The following is an 18090-nucleotide window of genomic DNA, read 5'->3' on the forward strand; positions in this document are numbered from 1 at the left end:
TAATACCTTTCTACACTGCCATACGCAGTGCATGAATGTTGCACCTGTCTGTGTACATTTTTGACAGTTATCAGTTTCTACGACTCCTGCATGGTATGCTCACCCCTGGGAGAAGTATGTTCTGTGTACTGTTCTAAAGTGACACTCCTGGAGTTCTGCACTATGTATGATCTGTGAGACCCCTACTAGTGCCTTCCTTATGAGAGATTCCGATATTGGTTTCAGCGCCTCTTGACTCCATCACATTGCCACCTCCTGTACCCACCTCTCAGGTTGCCCTTTCCCCAATTCCTTGCGGAACCAGGATACTGAGATTTGCCCAGCTGCATCACCCTCTAAAAATTTATAACACTTTATTTAAAAAGCAATATAAAAGTGACAATAGAGACTGTGAAAAGTCAATCTCAGTCATGCAGAACAAAAATGTTTTCAGTCTCTACTGTCACTTTAAAGCTTATGCTTGGTGCATTCACTAATCACTAGTCTTTTTAAAGACTTGATTTGGTTTACTCGTTTAAGCTGCCCCATCCATTGGCTTACAGAACAGACTCCTGGAGCAGGCATTTTTCGCCAAAACACGGCTTTGTGTCAAGTCTTTTGTGTTGTTTTTTTACATTGTTTTTTAAACAAAGTTTTATTATCTCTTACTCACCTCCACGGTGTCCTGGAAGTGTCATGTTGATCACATTACCAAGAGCAAGTCAAAAACCAATGTTGGCAGTTTACAGATGGAGCTATCAGAACCGCAGGATTATAGATTGTGGGAGCAAAATTATGCATTACCTTCACTTTACAAAAGTGTCAAGTGCACATTATATGCCAGCAGCAAGAACAAAGGATGGCAGATCTGCCAGCCAACCAATTAAGCAATAAACCACCATTCATTTACATAAGGTTTGATGTCTTTGGACTCTGGTCAGTTATGTCACAACATACAAGAGGTGGATGGGCAAACAGCAAACATTAGGCTGTAATGTTCACATGCATGACCATTCATACTGCTCACACTGACAACTGGGCACCTCAAACATGCTTCAAAGATTCTTCTCCCTCAAAGGTCCAGTTAAGCAAATCCATTCTAATTGTGGGGAATCAACTTTGAGTGCATGTAGAGAGCTTAATAAAAAGGATCTCAATAAACATTGGAGGAGACAGGTCCAAAACCTCACTAATCCATTTTGAATAGCTGGCAACATGAGTAGCTTCCAACTCTGTAAAATTGTAGTAAATGGCAGACCAACAAGCCTAACACCCAAGAAGGAAAGCTTGTCCTGCTTATAGACAACCAAATCCAATGTAACTAGTCTTTGGGGCTTAACATCATGACTTTTACTAGTAAAGATTGGAATGTCTGCAAAACTGAAATCAAGACTGTGAACCAAGGCACTGCCAAGAACTTCTACAGACCTGTTATGAAAGTGGCACGCCTCATGACTCCTCACTGTTGTCTAGTGTTATGTTTACCTCTCATTTCAGCTCCTGCAAGACAAGGTAGCAGTTTGCTGGACAGAGCCTGGGATAAAGAAAACCCTTTGGAAAGAAAGATCCAATTTTGCAAATGGACTTTGCATGCTTGTTATATTTATGAACAAGAATAGTAACTACAAGTTACCTATAGTGCTCTGCTCCCACTTTCTGTGTACAGGTTATGTTGATATTTATAATCCAGGTTTATTGTTAACTACCAGTTTGGCATATTTCTTGTAAGTTGTACTTCTATACTCATTGGTTCCCCCTGGGCACAGGATCCCTGCTCACACTGTCACATAGGCCCCTCTTCCTATTGGCTCAGACTCTGGCTTTAAGCCTGCTGAAATGTAGGGCTTACAGGAGGCGTCTACTGCTCTATAAGAGGAAGTAGTTGTAGCAGAGCAGAGTCTCCTTGTGAGTAGGTCATGTTGAAAGAAGTTGGAGTGGAGACTGAAGACTGCAACATATGCCATCAGGTATGAGACTCTCCCACTTTTACCTGTGACTTTCATTTTCCCCACACGCTATTCATTCTGAGCAATCTGGAATAAGTCTATGACAGTATTTTCCTGCCAACAGGTAGTAGTAGTAGTAGCAGCAATCCAGGCTATATGAGTGGTAACAGTTGGGCAGGCAGAGGCAAGGCCTGACCCCAAATCAAGGACATTTGTTTTGGATACATTTGAGTTAGCAAGACAATTTTCTAAATTTGTGGAACCTTTGCTAGAGTGATGATAAATCCCATTGAGAGGGAAGAAACCAGAGTGGGGTTGGGGCCTTCTGGTGAGCTTATCAGGAATGGACCAAAGGGGAAGGGGCACACCTATACTATTTGCTGTGCTGTGTTGACAGCAGGCTAAGGACTTGTGAAGAAAGGTCTTCACAGACACTTGGCCCATGCCTTTGTGTGGGTAGTACTCTACAACTTTATTTATTTATTTTAGATTTTGCTCACACCTTTTTCATTAGTAGCTCAAGGTGAGTTACATTCAGGTATTCTGGATATTTCTCTGTCCCAGGAGGGCTTACAATCTAAGTTTACATTTATTTTTTTTTTAGTATTTTCTGAATGGTTTTTAAGTTTTTTTTTTTTTTTTAAATAGCAATTTTAGGAGGGCACATCGAGCTGAGTTAGATTCTAACTTCAGTTTCAACATTCTTAGAACACTTATCTCTGGATCACCTTTGGCCCTCTCTGTCTGTATTCTCACCTTTCCTCTCTTGGAAGGAAATGCCAGGAGCTGCTACTCTGCACTGAGGTACTTTTATTTTGCATTCAGGATCTGCTAATTGTACTACACTCCACTTGTTAAAATTAAATTTTTTTTAAATGCAGCTTAGTTGATATTATGCTAATTTTACACCCATTTGTTTTTCTTTTAGGGTGTCCTGGATATACATGTACTAAGGAGAAGTATTTTTAAATCTTATTAGGTATGTGTCCTTTTTGATCTCTAGATATATGGTTTCTTGTTAACATTCACCTTGCTATATTTTACTATGGCACCTATGTTTGGTTCTCTTATGTTTGATATTTTGACCACTTTCCACTTTTTTATGGATATTTAGACTGCAAATCTCATTACATGATACAAATCACATTTATTTGCATGCCATTATGCATGTTTGAATGTATTTGTACGTACTTATGTGACATCTTAATGTATTCATTCTGTATATTTGGTTTGACAGTGTAAAACTCCTGACGTAGATTCTGGGTGAAACATGGCCACGTCGGGTATTTAATAAATTATCTCCACATCTGTCGGTCTGCTTCTTGCTGTCTGCTGCTACAACTTGCAAGGAAAGGTCTGCACAGACACTTGGCCCATAAACCTATGGGTAGGAGGCATATGACAAAGGGTCATGGATGTCTTTGGGGAACCACAGAACATCCATGTTAATAAAATAACCAAAGAGACACTCATGCAGAGCAGAATGGTAAACAGTACCCCATTCTCAATGTATACTAGATCTCCATTTTTATGTCTTAAGCTCTGCTACCAACCTGCTCCTAACCTACTACCAACCCCTGAGGCTGCACTGCCTTTTCACAAGTTTCATACAATGCTCACCAGCCAGCTTCAGTGGCTGATCTTCCAGTCTGAGGGTGTTGGATAGAAGACTGCTTCCAGACCAGGCAGTGCCCTATAAGTGTTTATTTCTGTTTATTTGCATTAAAGACCAATTGAATCTAGAATCTAGAGACTGCTCATGGTGGTAAATTAATGGTTTAACTCCTTGCTAATCTCTGTGCTGGGCATCATTGAAAGGGCAGTGTTTATAAAAGCCCAAGACCCTCCTGGAATAAAATGTTGATTTTTTTTTATACAAATGTCTACCATGGGAAAAATATCCCATCATACATACTACACCTTTACCCTTATCCTTGCACCTAAAATAAGAATGTCAAATACATAGATCTTTCAATTAGGAATGTTTAGAGAAGACACAAAGTATGCTTTCCATACTTAATACATGCTTCAAAGAAAAGCGCCAAAGGTCAAAAAAAATGACAAGTTAACCTTTATTAAACTGAAAACCAGATTTAGGCATCAGCAATAGTAACTTCAACTTCTACACCTGGTTCAATGCTGATGGAAGTGATTTGCTTGACAATCTCAGAAGGACTATGAAGATCAATCAGGCGCTTGTGAATGCGCATCTGAAACCGATCCCAGGTCTTGGAGCCTTCACCACAAGGAGTCTTCCTGGTAGTGATACGCAGAGTCTGTAATATAATGAACTAGTTAGCTGACTGTTCACACCAATTTCCAGCCAAGTCTCACTTTAGGTAGTGTTGAGCACTAAAATAAGGAAAAGGGGTTTGCCTTTTCAAAGAACAAAAAAAAACTTTATAAATTAAACCTTTCAAGAAATAGTGAAAACATTTTCAAAGATCTGACAGAGCCAACCAGCACTAGATACCCACACTAGGAAAATATTTGAACTTAAAAAGAAAAGAAAAAAGTTACCACAATTAAGGACATAAGTATTGCCATACTGGGACAGACCAAAGGTCTATCAAGCCCAGCATCCTGTTTCCAACAGTGGCCAATCCAGGTCACAAGTACCTAGAAAGATCTTAAAACAGTACAATAATTTTATGCTACTTATCCTAGAAATTCCCAAGTCCATCTTAATAATGGCTTATGGACTTTTCTTTTAGGAAGCTAGCCAAACCTTTTTTAAACTCCGCTAACTGCTTTTACTACATTCTCTGGCAACAAATTCCAAGAGATTAATTACATGTTGAATGAAAAAATATTTTCTCCCATTTGTTTTAAATGTACTACTTTGTAGCTTCATTGCGTGCCCCCTAGTCCTAGTATTTTTGGAAAGAGTAAACAAGCGATTCATGTCTACCTGTTCCACTCCACTAATTATTTTATAGACCTCTATCATATCTCCCCCTCGACAGTCTTTTTCTCCAAGCTAAAGAGCCCTAGCTGCTTTAGCCTTTCCTCATAGGGAAGTTGTCCCAACCCCTTTATAATTTTCATCGTCCTTCTCTGTACCTTTTCTAATTCCACTATATCTTTTTTTTGAGATGTAGTGACCAGAACTGCACACACTATTTGAAGTGCAGTCGCACCATGGAGCGATAAAAGGCATTATAACATCTTCATTTTTGTTTTCCATTCCTTTCCTAATAATACGTAACATTCTATTTGCTTTCTTAGCCACCGCTGCACACCGAGCAGAGGGTTTCAACGTATCATCAACGATGACACCTAGATTCCTTTCCTGGTCGTTGAGTCCTAATGTGGAGTAACTACAGTTCAGGTTCCTCTTTCCCACATGCATCACTTTGCACTTGCCCATATTAAACATCACCTGCCATTTAGAAGCCCAGTCTTGTAAGGTCCTCTTGCAATTTTTCACAATCCGCTTGCACTTAACTTTGAATTCTGACACTACCTTAAGGAAGAAACACTGTTGAAAAACTGTGTAAGATGGATTAACTACTAAAGCCTGGAGCTCACTGACCACTACCAAAAACAGGACCAACCAAAGTCAGGTATTTCAGGTGACGCTGTCTCAAAAGGAGCTCTCTTCACCTGGCTTAAAACAGTACTGAAATCCCACAAAACTATAGGAGATTTGATGGGAGGCTTCAGAAGAAGCCTTGTATAAAGTGAGCAACTAAAGGCTAAGAAGAGATGGGTTTACCTTCTACTTGGTGATATGCTCCAATTGTACTAAGATGAACCTTAACATAGTTGCCTTGAGAGCTGACTTAGATGTAGAAGATATTCAGCAGTTTGTAAGACAGGAAAAAATCGCCTGCCCTCACACCAGGTGGCAAATCTCTTCCATTTAAAACTGTATGGCCTCCTAGTGGAAACTTCTAGAAACCAACAGGACATGACACTAGCAAATTGAAGGGATCCAGTACTACTATCTATCAAAGCAGTGAGGTCTAGGGACTGAAGGTCGGGATGTAATGGAGATTCCAGATCCTGTGTTAGTGTTAAAAAAAACAATCCAGTCTCCATGGATCTCCAGGAGAGGGGAATAATTCTCAGCCAATAACGGGTGATCAGAATCACAGTTCCTTGATCCTGTTTGAGTCTGAGGAATTTTCGCTATGTGAGGAATTGGAGAATATATTTCTCCAATGAGGAAGGCATCCAAGGCTAGTCTTCTGTGTGCTCCCAGTCTGAAGCAGAACTGAGGGACTTTGTTGTTGTAATGAGTGGACCTCGTCCAAAGCCCACTCATGAGGTTGCAGAATCTGACTCAGTTTGTCCACCAGACAGTTGTGTTTTCCAGCCAGAGATATGGCTCTGAAATGACATGAATGCTTATGTTCTGCGAAACCTGAAATTACAGGCCGGTATGCTTGATGTAAGTGCCGGGAAAAAAAAGTGGAAACTATTATAAAAGAATAAAATTCCGGAACACATAGACAAACATGGCTTAATGGGACAGAGTCCACATGGGTTCAGCCAAGGGAAGTCTTGCCTCACCAATTTGCTTCATTTCTTTGAAGACGTGAATAAACATGTGGATAAAGGTGAGCCTGTTGATGTAGTGTATCTAGATTTAAGAAAGCTTTTGATAAAGTTCCTCATGAGAGACTCCTGAGAATATAAATGAGTACTGGGATAGGAGGCAATGTTTTGGCGGGGATTAGGAATTGGGTATTGGACAGAAAACAGAGGATAGGTTTAAATGGTCATTTCTCTCAATGGAGGAGGGTGAACAGTGAAGTGCCACAAGGATTTATACTGGGACTAGTGCTATTTAACATTTATAAATGATATGGAAATCGGAATGAGTGAGGTGATTACATTTGCAGATGACACAAAACCATTCAAGGTTGTTAAAACACGTGCAGACTGTGAAATATTGCAGGAAGACCTTAGGAAATTGGAAGACTGGGCATCCAAATGGCAGATGACATTTAATGTGGACAAATGCAAGGTAACGCACATTGGAAAGAATAATTCGAATCATAGTTACCTGATGCTAACGTCCACCTTCGGGGTCAGTAACCAAGAAAAAGATCTAGGCATCACTGTATATAATATGCTGAAATCTTCTGCTCAATGTGCAGCGGCAGCCAAAAAAGCAAACAGGATGCTAGGAATTATTAGGAAAGGGATGGTGAATAAGACCAAAAATACTATAATGCCTCTTTATTGCTCCATGGTGTGACCACACCTTGAGTACCGCATTCAGTTCTGGTCAAAAAAAGTTATAGAAGAATTAGAAAAGGTTCAAGAAGAGCAACCAGATGATAAAGGGGATGGAACTCCTCTCGTACGAGGAAAGGTTAAAGAGGTTAGGCCTCTTCAGCTTGGAAAAGAGATGAATAAGGGGAGACATTCAAGGTGTATCAGAAGCTAGGTCTCGGCACCATGGAAGCTGTCGCACCCCCTCCAATATCAAAAAGGGTATGTGGTCCTCATGTTTAGGGTGCTTTGAGGGCACCAATGACAACAGTGCTTTGATGCTCTTGCTGCCATGCTTCGAGAGAGGATCAATGTCAGTGCGCTAAAGAGGCGAAACAAAAAGCTCCAAGGGCCTTCAAAAAAGGGGAATGAAGGCTTTAATCATATATGTTGATGAAACAATACTTAAATGGACCTGACATGGTCTGTGTTTCGGCATTCAGCACCTGCATCAGAGGTCGCAAGAAATAGCTGACAACATTCGGCAGTATTGTGAAAACAATACAATTCTGAGAAGCAATATACTGCAACGCCGAGTGATCCCCTAAAAAAAGTCGTATCTTCACACAAAATAGAAAGATATTCTGATTGAACAAACACAGTGCTTCCAAAAATACTAGGACTAGGGGGCATGCGATGAAACTACAGTGTAGTAAATTTAAAACAAATCGGAGAAAATTTTTCTTCACCCAACACGTAATTAAACTCTGGAATTCGTTGCCGGAGAACGTGGTGGACGCTGTTAGCTTGGCAGAGTTTTAAAAGGGGTTAGACGGTTTCCTAAAGGACAAGTCCAAAAACCGCTACTAAATGGACTTGGGAAAATTCCATAATTCTAGGAATAACATGTATAGAATGTTTGTACGTTTGGGAAGCTTGCCAGGTGCCCTTGGCCTGGATTGGCCGCTGTCGTGGACAGGATGCTGGGCTTGATGGACCCTTGGTCTTTTCCCAGTGTGGCATTACTTATGTACTTATGGTGTCAGCATAATGCTAATAAAACATCCGAGAAAAACTGCATTGGCTCCCAATCAAAGAATGTATTACCTTCAAAATCTGCACCCTGGTCCACAAAATTATCTATGGTGAAGTCCCAGGCTACATGACAGACCTCACAGATCTACCAACCAGAAACACAACCAGATCATCACGAACATACCTAAACCTCCACTACCCAAACTGCAAAGGACTGAAATACAAAGCAACCTACGCATCCAGCTTCTCCTATATAAGCACACAACCATGGAACTCACTGCCAAAAGCTGTGAAAACAACCTATGACCATCTAAACTTCAGAAAATCACTAAAAACCAACCTGTTCAAAAAGGCATACCCTATCGACCCAACGTAAATGCCTACACTCTGCAACACAGCAAAACCAAAGCTCGTAATGGACACTATACAACACCTCTCTTCGATCCCCATTGTGCCTGAACTTTAATCAACCACATCACCACCATGTATTTGTTTCTCTACAGGACTTGGCGAACACCTTTACGGTACTATGTAAGCCACATTGAGCCTGCAAATAGGTGGAAAAATGTGGGATACAAATGTAACAAATAAATAAAAATTAAGCACACATAACATTCAAACAACATAGATATGATGCTAATGCTTTTCTGTAAAACAGCTTACCATATAGCTGAGGGGTCAACTGCAGATATAGAGATGGAGACATGTAGTACAGAGTCAGTTGGAACAAACAGAGGAGTAGCTAAACTCTAGGCAAGTTCTTTGTACAGTTAAGCAGGATATAAAGAATTGTCAAGAGCCAGGCTTCCACCTGCTTCCTGAAGTAGAGGTAGTCTCGAGTTATACATAGCCCCTCTGGGAGTAATTATCAGGACTACCAGAGGCAGACAATCACCCAAACAGCTACACAACAGGTATGTATCCCATGATCAGAGTAGTGTAGTAAAAAAACTGGAAAACAAGCAGGATTAAACAGGTCACTGATTCAAGCTAAGCAGCAGCCATTTAAAAGCCATTCACTGGTCTTTGTGCAATGAATTAGCATGAGTCCAGGCCCCAATGGTTTCAATCCCACTGAAAACTATCATCACTAATTGGTACCAAAGTTAACAGTATCACTGATGTAGCTCATGTTAAGATATGTAGATAGAATGATAGCACTAGAAAGAGAAGTTGTGGTACCTTCCACAAACACACACAAAACAGCCAACCAGGACAACTAGCCATCACTTATGTTGAAGTTTCAAGTACATACACATGCCACTTAATTTCAAATGATTTAAATGTTTATTGATTCTTGATACACCACCTTTCTGTGGTACAACCAAAGCAATTTACGAGCCCTTAAGATGCACTATTCAGAATTAGAAGCAAACTTACTTACAGGTTTTTATGTTTTAATCCTGATCTTACTTCAAAGATAGAAAGATATAAATGGAATCTGAGGCAATCTGTGCTCTGAACTTCACCTAACAAGTAACATACATATTCTATATTTAATTCAGTAGGCAATTGTTTTCTTAATTTTCAAGCTTGAGTGTATACCTATCAGAAAAACATGAGGGACAAGTCATATCTACAGCTGAGTTGTCTACATTGAGAGGGCCTTTTATAAACTGGAGGGAGAATCAAACCATCTGATGCTTTTAATGGCAAAACAGCAGAAAAAGCTTCAATTTCTTCCTCAGACATTGAATCTGAATGCACGTCAACAAACTTAGCACCAGCTCACTCCTTTCAATATACGCATGGCTGTGATCATAAACAAGCTAAATTAATGCATAACTTCAAAACAAACAAAAAAAAAAAAATCACATTTGTAACAAATCTCTAAGACATTATTGCATTCCCTCCTCTGAAATCTCATGCAATACCTTGGTAGGCATGCGAACAGGTCCTTTCACTTTTAGATTCTTTTCCTTGGCTCCTCGGATCAGATCAGCACAAACTTTAAAAAAAAAAGTTTATACAGATTGTTAGGAAAGTAATGAAAAAGCACATTTCCATGTAGCACATGTTAATTTTTATTTGCTTTATTAGACTTCCAAAATTGTCCAATCTGACTAAAAAAAAATAATACAAATCACAGAATTTAAAATAAACCACCACTCGGTGGAGTGAAGTATCCTAATGGTTAGAGCAGCAGGCTGAGAACCAGGGAAGCCAAATTCAAACCTCAACAAGGCTCTCTATCTTGGGCAAGACACTTGGGGGTCCATTTATCAAGCTGCAGTAAAAAGGGCCCTGCAGTAGCAGTGGAAGCTGTTTTTCCAGCGTGCAAGGGCCCCTTTTCCCACACTGGGTAAAAGGTCCCTTAAAAAAATGGCTATGTGGTAAGATTAGTCTTACCGTCTGGCCATGCAGCAGGGTACACTTACCGCCACCCACTGAGGTGGCGATAAGGGCTCCCACAGTAACCCAGCAGTAAATTACCACTGGGTTAGCACTGAAGTACAAATTCAAGAAATATTTTTCGTTGTGCTGGAAATGGTACATGCTCGAGGTGGAACTACCTCCAGAGACTGGTGGTAGTTCGGGTTGCTCTACAGCAACCTTATAATAAAAGGGCCCCTTAACCATTCAGCACCTTGGGTACAAATCTAGATTGTAAGCTCTCTGGGGAGAGGAAAATACCTACTCTACAGGAACATAACTCGCCATGAATGTCTGAGAAAGGTGCGAGCTAACTCCAAACCCAATCAGGGGGTTAAAAATCAATTACCTTGTCAGAAATGTTAAACTTAACACTGCACCATGTATATGGCCTAGTGGTTAGGGTGGTGGACTTTGGTCCTGGGGAACTGAGGAACTGAGTTCGATTCCCGGCACAGGCAGCTCCTTGTGACTCTGGGCAAGTCACTTAACCCTCCATTGCCTGCCGCATTGAGCCTGCCATGAGTGGGAAAGCGCGGTGTACAAATGTAACAAAAATAAAATAAATAAAAATAAAGCAGTAGTGAAAAGAACTCAGATTTTCCACAACTTGTCTAGTCTCACTTCTTTAATATTGTTATTCAAGATTGTCATATGTGAAGTTGGCTCAGAATAGCGTATGAATCTGTCACGATCATTCAAGATTCCAGTTTATCCTCATAGCCAACTCTTTTCAAATAATTTTCCACCTGTCAATCCTAATGCCTAATATGTTTGCACCTAGCACAGTACCCCCCCCCCCCCCCCCCCCCCCCAGTTATAATCCTCAATCTGCTAATGTAACTCTCTAGTATTTCTATGAAGGTCTATGACGAAGAAACATTACATGAAGTATACATCTTGCAGCACCAAGCAGAGAAAATAGCTTAGTTATGCTCAGCACTAGCTCTCAAATGTTTAATCTTAATCACTTTAAAACGATAAAAGATTTATTCCCCTCCCCAGTTTTAGATCAGTGATGTACCGTGCTTGTGCTGTCCACTTAGTCAAGCACAGGACTATCAGTCAACAACTCCTGTGGTCACACCTCCATAACGCCTAAGACTGATCCAAAGCAAACTAGAGGCCAACCAAAACAAAGATTTTGAGCTTTGGCCGAAACAAAGTCTGCAGCCAAAATTCATCGCCATTTCAGCCAGCCCCGGAAACCGCCTCCCTCACCCCCCAAAGAGAAGGGGCCCTCCCCCTCACAGACTCACCTGTACCTCTCTTCCCCGATCTATACATAGGTAGGGTTCCTCCTTCAAGCATACTGTATGGCTGATGGTGTAGTGACTATCCAGGATAGGAGCAATCCCCAGTCACTGCTGCCCATGCCGGGTCCTCGGTCAAAATGGCTGCTGGGACCTCCAGCTTCTCACTACACCACCAACAAAACAATGGGGGGGGGGGGGTGCACAGTGTCGATACAGCCAAAAATGCACTAGCATTATCAGCAAAATCTGGAACAAGGCCAAATACCAATGGGCTGGTTTTGGCACAGAAATCAAATTTGGTCAGCCTCTAAGAAATTACTTACTAATGGGGGGGGGGGGGGGGGGGGGGGGGGGGGAGATAATGAATGCGTGCTACAATATCTATTCCAGAAATGCCTGCAGGCATGATCCTGAGTTACTAAAGATATTCAGCTCCTTAAAGCTAAACTCCAATTTACACTGCTATGCAAAAACAGCCATTATTGATACACAGGTTCCCCTAAATCTAACTCTACCAATTTACTGTAATGTATGGTTGGATGTTCAACTAAGGAACTGGAATGTATAGCATCCTTCTTCAGGCAAATGCATCTTACCCTTCTCAAGGGACTTCACATTGCGACTTGTCAGGGTGATTCTAATCCGATGGATGGCAACCTCTTGATCCACAGGTGCTTTGCCAGTATCTTTAAATGCCTATAACATTAAGATATATACACAAATGAAGACAAGGAATACAAATATGCAATTTTCTAGACACCACTAAGCCACAAAATATATAAGCATAGTTCATGGGATACAGAACAATTTATCTCAGTGACGCAAAGAAATCAGTATGAAGCAGGGTAACGCCTCATTCAAAATACATTTTATTTATATTTGTCGGATTTTTGCACTATTTTCACACAATGTGTGCTTTTGATATAATTTTTAAAAAATGAAATCCCAAATGAACTGACAAAAAAGTCTGGACAGCATATTACTAGAGGCTGATCCACACAAAAAAAAGGGAAAGTGTGTCACTTACAGTAAGATTAAATTAACAGCAGAAAAGTTTGGCGTTACCTGATAAAATGCACACAAGCTAAATAATCAATGGACCATCATACAAATGGCATGAAATTCCATGTGCAACTACAACAGCCAAAAAAAACCCAAACACTTATGCCTGCTCATCACCAAAATTAATGAGAAATGGAGAGAAAAACATAGAAAAATGTAGGCAAAGATCATATGGCCTACCTGCTCTGCCCATCTATTCTCCCTATCATTCCCTTACAGATCCTACATCAGTGGGTCCCAAACTGTGCGCCACGGCACCCTGGTGCACCACAGCAATCTCTCAGGGGTGTGTGGCAAATCCTGACTTCCCTCCTGCCGCCACCCGAACCCAGATGGCAACCCCCAGCCACCCACAATCCAGCATCGCACCCTACTTTTTTCTTCCCTCGGGTCTGGAATCTGTCACTTCCTTCTTTCCTTGCGGCTTACATTTTCGGGCCATCTGCTATTCACACAGGCACTGTGGGGACTTCCCTCTGTCACGTCCAGCCCTCGCAACAGGAAGTTGCATCAGAGAGGGCCGGACATGGCAGAGGAAAGGCCCCGGAGTTCCTGTGTGAATCGTGGACAGCCCGAAAATGTAAGCTGCAAGCACTGCAGTGGCGACAGAGTTAAGAAGGAAGCGGTAGCATCTTGGACCTGAAGGTAGCAAGCGATGCTGGATTTGGGGAAAGCAGAGGTGTTGGACTTATGGAAGGAGCGGGGGTGCAGGGAAGGGAGAAATGTGATGTGCGTGCAGGACCTATGGAAGGAGGGGGTCTGTAGGGAAGGGAGAGATGTGCTAGACTATTTGGGAGGAGAGGGGATGCAGGGATTGGTGTGCTGAACTATCTAGGAGGAGAGGAGCTGCAGGGAATGGAGAGGCGTGCTGGAGAGGAGGGGGCTGCAGAGAAAAGGAGACCTATGTGGCAGGGGGTTGGGAGGTGCACCTTGAAAAATTGCTCCACTAAGGGTGCCGTGAACAAAAAAAAAATTTGGGAACCATTGTCCTATGTACTTGTCCCAAGATCTCTTGAATTCAGATATTGTTTTCGTCTCTACCACTTCCACCAGGTTCCATGAATTCACCACCCTTTCCCTGAAGTATTTCCTGTTATTTCCGAGTCTAGCCCCTTTCATGTTCATCCTGTGTCCTCTTTCCAGATCTTACCATCAATTGAAAGACTTGCCCCCTACGTTTTTATGCCGCATAAGTACTTAAATGTCTCTATCATATCGCCCCTTTCCCTCCAAAGTAAACATATTGTAAGTCTGTCCCCATACGCTTTAAGATGAAGATCACCAACCATTTTAGTAGCCGATCTCTGGACCAACTCCATCCTGTTTATATCTTTTTGAAGAATTGTACACAATATTCTAAAGGAGGTACCACCAGTGTCTTATAAAGGGGCATCATTACTTCCTTTTCCCTACTGCCCATTTCTCTCCCTATGCACCCAAGCATCCTTCTAGCTTTTGTCATCGCCCTTTCTACCTGTTTGGCCACCTTAAGATCATCACATATGATCACATCTAAGTCCTGCTCCTTTCATGCATAAAAGTTCTTCACCCTCTAAACTGTACTGTTTCCTCGGGTTTTTTACAGCCCAAATTACCCTGCATTTTTTAAGCATTAAATCTAAGCTGCCTTCCTCCTATTATCCACACTATCAGAGGTGTCTACTCTATTGCAGATTTTAGTATCATCTGCAAAGAGGCAAACCTCTTCAGCAATATTGCTTATAAAAATGCTAAAAACAACTAACCCAAGAACCGAATCTTGTGGCACACCACTGGTAATATTTTCCTTAGAATGAGCTCCATTTACCACTACCATCTGTCACCTTTCAACCAGTTCCTAACCCAGTAACTTTAGGGCCCATACCAAGGGCACTCAGTTTACATATTATGCGGAACTGTGTCAAAGGCTTTGCTAAAATCTAAACATATTAAGTCAGTCCAATAAAAAAGGTATCATCTTATTGTCTTTGTTTTATTTTAGTCTATTTCTATTATCTAAAATCTAAATACACCACATCTAACGCTCTCCCTCAGTCAAACTCTCTGGTCATCCAGACAAGGAAATTAATCAGTATACTCTGGCAATGTCCCACATCTTAACTGCCACTTCAACTTAGGTCTCTGTGTGTCATCATTTTCATCAATGTGGTTCCTAGCAGAGCTATAGAGTCAGAAGCAATTTTGGGTGGAGTCAATTAAAATGTACCAACAGATTCCAGCTTCAAAATAAATTCACCATACAACATAATGTATGCTTTTTTTTTTTTTAAATCATTTTGTACTTAGTCTTACGTTTAGGTTCTTTGCTCAAACTTCAATTATATTTTGTGGTCTACTAATCCTAGTTTTGTAAATTTAGAAACATTCATGTTTCTGTACTTAATCAAATTTCTCTTAACTATCAAGACTGTCCTACTGTACACGCCTCCCCCTCCCGGTTCCTTAACGCCAGAGAAAGTTTATCGACTGCACTCTGCGTGAAGTACATACAAATAGCTTCAGTTTTACAATAAATGTCCGAACTGACGAAGAAGGGCAACCTTCGAAAGCTAATCAAGAAATGATTAAGTTATGTCCAATAAAAAAGGTATCATCTTATTTTTAGTTACATTTGTACCCCGCGCTTTCCCACTCATAGCAGGTTCAATGTGGCTTACATATTATATACAGGTACTTATTTGTACCTGGGGCAACGGAGGGTCAAGTGACTTGCCAAGAGTCACAAGGAGCTTGCCTGTGGCTGAAGTGGGAATTGAACTAACCACTAGGCCACTCCATGTTTTATTTTGTTTGATTTCTATTGATAAACAATAAATGAAAAACCTACAGTCGTCAACACCACCTTAACAAAAAGCATTAAAGATTGCATATCTTGAAATGCAAAGACCAAGAAAATGTGAAAGAAAGCTACCGAAATCTTTCCCATCATTTTGGTACCACAGACAAGCGCGATTGCATAGATTACGAACTCCACTAGGAGGCGCTCTGACAATGCAAATACTACGGCAAGCGTTAACAGCAACTTAAGAGAAAAAAAATAATTTGAAATTCATGGCTAACCTTTTTAGGGACATTGCACCTAATAATTCCGTAGAATTGCCCCCAATAGTTCCATATAATTTATGTTTGTAAAGCCCCTAAGAGCTCCCACAATCTGAACCCGCGAGTGTGACGCCCAACACGAGAACTGACACCCTCCTGTGGCGGACCCGGTCACACATTCTCGCATTCCGGCCATTAATATAAAGTCTCCTTTCTCCGCAGAGGAACGAACTTCACGTGTTACGCCGGCACTCCGCCAGCATTGGAGGAGGAAAGGAAATAAAGAACTACCTTAAGCATAAGGGCAGCAAGCCGCCCGCCAACACTCCTGGCAGCAGCAGCACCGCCACCAGTAGCGCGAGACGCTTCAAATTGGGTGACGCACCAAGGCGCGCGAGCGCGGCTGCTACACCGGCCTCCATGGCGCCCCCCTCAGCTGTTAACCCCCCGTTCCTTTTTCTCTACTGCAGACTCCCCTAAAGAGCCGGCTCTCTCACCATGGCCAAGAAGCAGCTTCCTGACCGACTTAATCGTCGACGGGGATCGGAAAGTCCGGCGCGACCGAACAGCGGTGAGTCAGGAAAAGAGCAAGCTACCAGCCTCTTAGGCCTTTACTTTAGAAAAGAATGAGCGTCGTGAGATCGGGCTTACTTATAGGTTCGTTTTGCGGCATGACATCACGAGAGAACGTCGAAGACCTGGAGACCGGGAAGGAAGAAAAGCACACGTGTTCGGACCCTGGCGTTCAGCAGCAGGGCGACCCCTTGTGGCTGACCAACTAATGCCAAGTTTCCCTGGGAGAGAGGGGAAGGGGGATATCTTTGTACCGTCTTAGTTTTTGGTGTTTTATGCAAGGCCTCCTGCATGGTTCCTATAACAATTCCTTCAGTGAAACTTCTTACTACAGTTGGTAAACTTGTCAAGTACCAAGACTAGTTTATTTAATTTGAATTTATTTGAATTTAGCTAAGCTCACACTGTTTTCAGTAGTAGCTCAAGGTATTACAATCTAGGGGGTTCTTTTACTAAGCTGCTGTAAAATGTCTCCCCCAAATGTCCACACAGTAAGATAACCCTTACTACCAGGGGCGTAGCTACGGGTGGACCTGGATGGGCCCAGGCCCATCCTCACCTTCTCCCACCCCCGCCGTAGCGCTGCCTCCTCTCCTGCACTTCACAGTCTCTGTCTCCCACCCTTGCGGCAGCGCTTTCAATTTGCTATCAGCGCTGCCTGCCTGACAACTGACAGACGCGACATCCTCCTGCTCCGGGGCCTTCCCTCTGCCGCGTAGATTCAACTTCCTGTTTACGTAGGGTGGATTGCACGCGGCAGAGGGAAGGTCCCGGAGCAGGACGTCGTCGCGGGGGTGGGAGACGGAGACCATGAAGTGCAGGAGAGGAGGCAGCGCCACGGTGGGAGGTGAGTGGAGGCAGTACCGATAACTTTAAATGTGGTGGACAGATGCGCACGCGTGTGTTTGTGGGGTGGGGGGGGGTTGTAGTGCCCACCCATCCAACCCGCTGGCCCACCCAAAAATTGTCTTCTGGCTACGCCACTGCTTACTACGTGGACATGCAGTGGAGAGCACTTACCATCACCCATTGGGGTGGCAGTAAGGTCGCCCATGGTAACCTGGCAGTAACCAGGCAGTGCTCACTGATGCCCAATTACTGCCAGGTTAGCACTGCGTGACAGAAAAAATATTTCCGGAGCTCCAGAAATGGTACATGCTCCAGCCATAACTACCACCGGTGGCAGTTCCAGATTAGCAAGCAGTAAGCCCATGTATGACATCGCCACTTTGTAAAAGACCCCTTAATAAGCTATGCTTTAGGCTTAGGGCATTTTAACGCAGGATTCTCTCATGCACTAAGTCCAGATTGAGGCCCCGATGCTCAGAAGCAAATGCGGGCACTAGAGCCTATTAGTGCTGGACTAGCACCCACATTTACTAGCTCACAATGCTCAGAGGCCATTACCATGGAAATAACAAGCCCACCCCAGATCAGTGCAAATAGCATGTTAATGTAGTCAAAAGGATTTAAATGAGGTCATTTCCTATTCCCTCCAATGCTCAACGAACATTGCACAGAACAAGGGTGCCCTTACTGCTGCAAACCTTACACCAGCTCAGAACTAGTGTTGGAGTGTCTAAACAGGCACCATAGTGATTTACCTTTCAGACAAAACCAAAAGGAAGCAAAGCCAAAAAGAGAGAAATCTGAAAAGT

At 42.3% G+C, this 18090-nt stretch overlaps 1 protein-coding gene and 1 non-coding gene across 2 annotated transcripts; both read right to left on the reverse strand.

Moving 5' to 3' along the window:
• Positions 1-3973: 3973 nt before the first annotated feature.
• Positions 3974-16486, reverse strand: RPS20 (ribosomal protein S20). Its single transcript, XM_030214590.1, has 4 exons — positions 16357-16486; positions 12352-12451; positions 10001-10074; positions 3974-4201 (listed from the first exon to the last, which is right to left on the reverse strand). Exons 1-4 carry the CDS (start codon positions 16357-16359, stop codon positions 4019-4021), a joined length of 360 nt encoding a protein of 119 aa, XP_030070450.1. The 5' UTR covers positions 16360-16486; the 3' UTR covers positions 3974-4018.
• On the reverse strand, positions 11160-11225 carry LOC115460875. Its single transcript, XR_003940646.1, has one exon. It is a non-coding gene; the product is annotated as a small nucleolar RNA U54 (small nucleolar RNA).
• Positions 16487-18090: the final 1604 nt, after the last annotated feature.

This window comes from Microcaecilia unicolor, chromosome 1, assembly GCF_901765095.1.
Source record: "Microcaecilia unicolor chromosome 1, aMicUni1.1, whole genome shotgun sequence".
NCBI lineage: Eukaryota > Metazoa > Chordata > Amphibia > Gymnophiona > Siphonopidae > Microcaecilia > Microcaecilia unicolor.

Excerpts from the sequence above, each read along its gene's own strand:
- RPS20 (XM_030214590.1), bottom strand. Across the intron at positions 10,075-12,351 it reads TGTGAAGTCCCTTGAGAAGG|TTTGTGCTGATCTGATCCGA; the intron begins GTAAGATGCATT and ends TTTTTTTTAAAG. Across the intron at positions 4,202-10,000 it reads CTGTTCGCATGCCTACCAAG|ACTCTGCGTATCACTACCAG; the intron begins GTATTGCATGAG and ends ATTATATTACAG.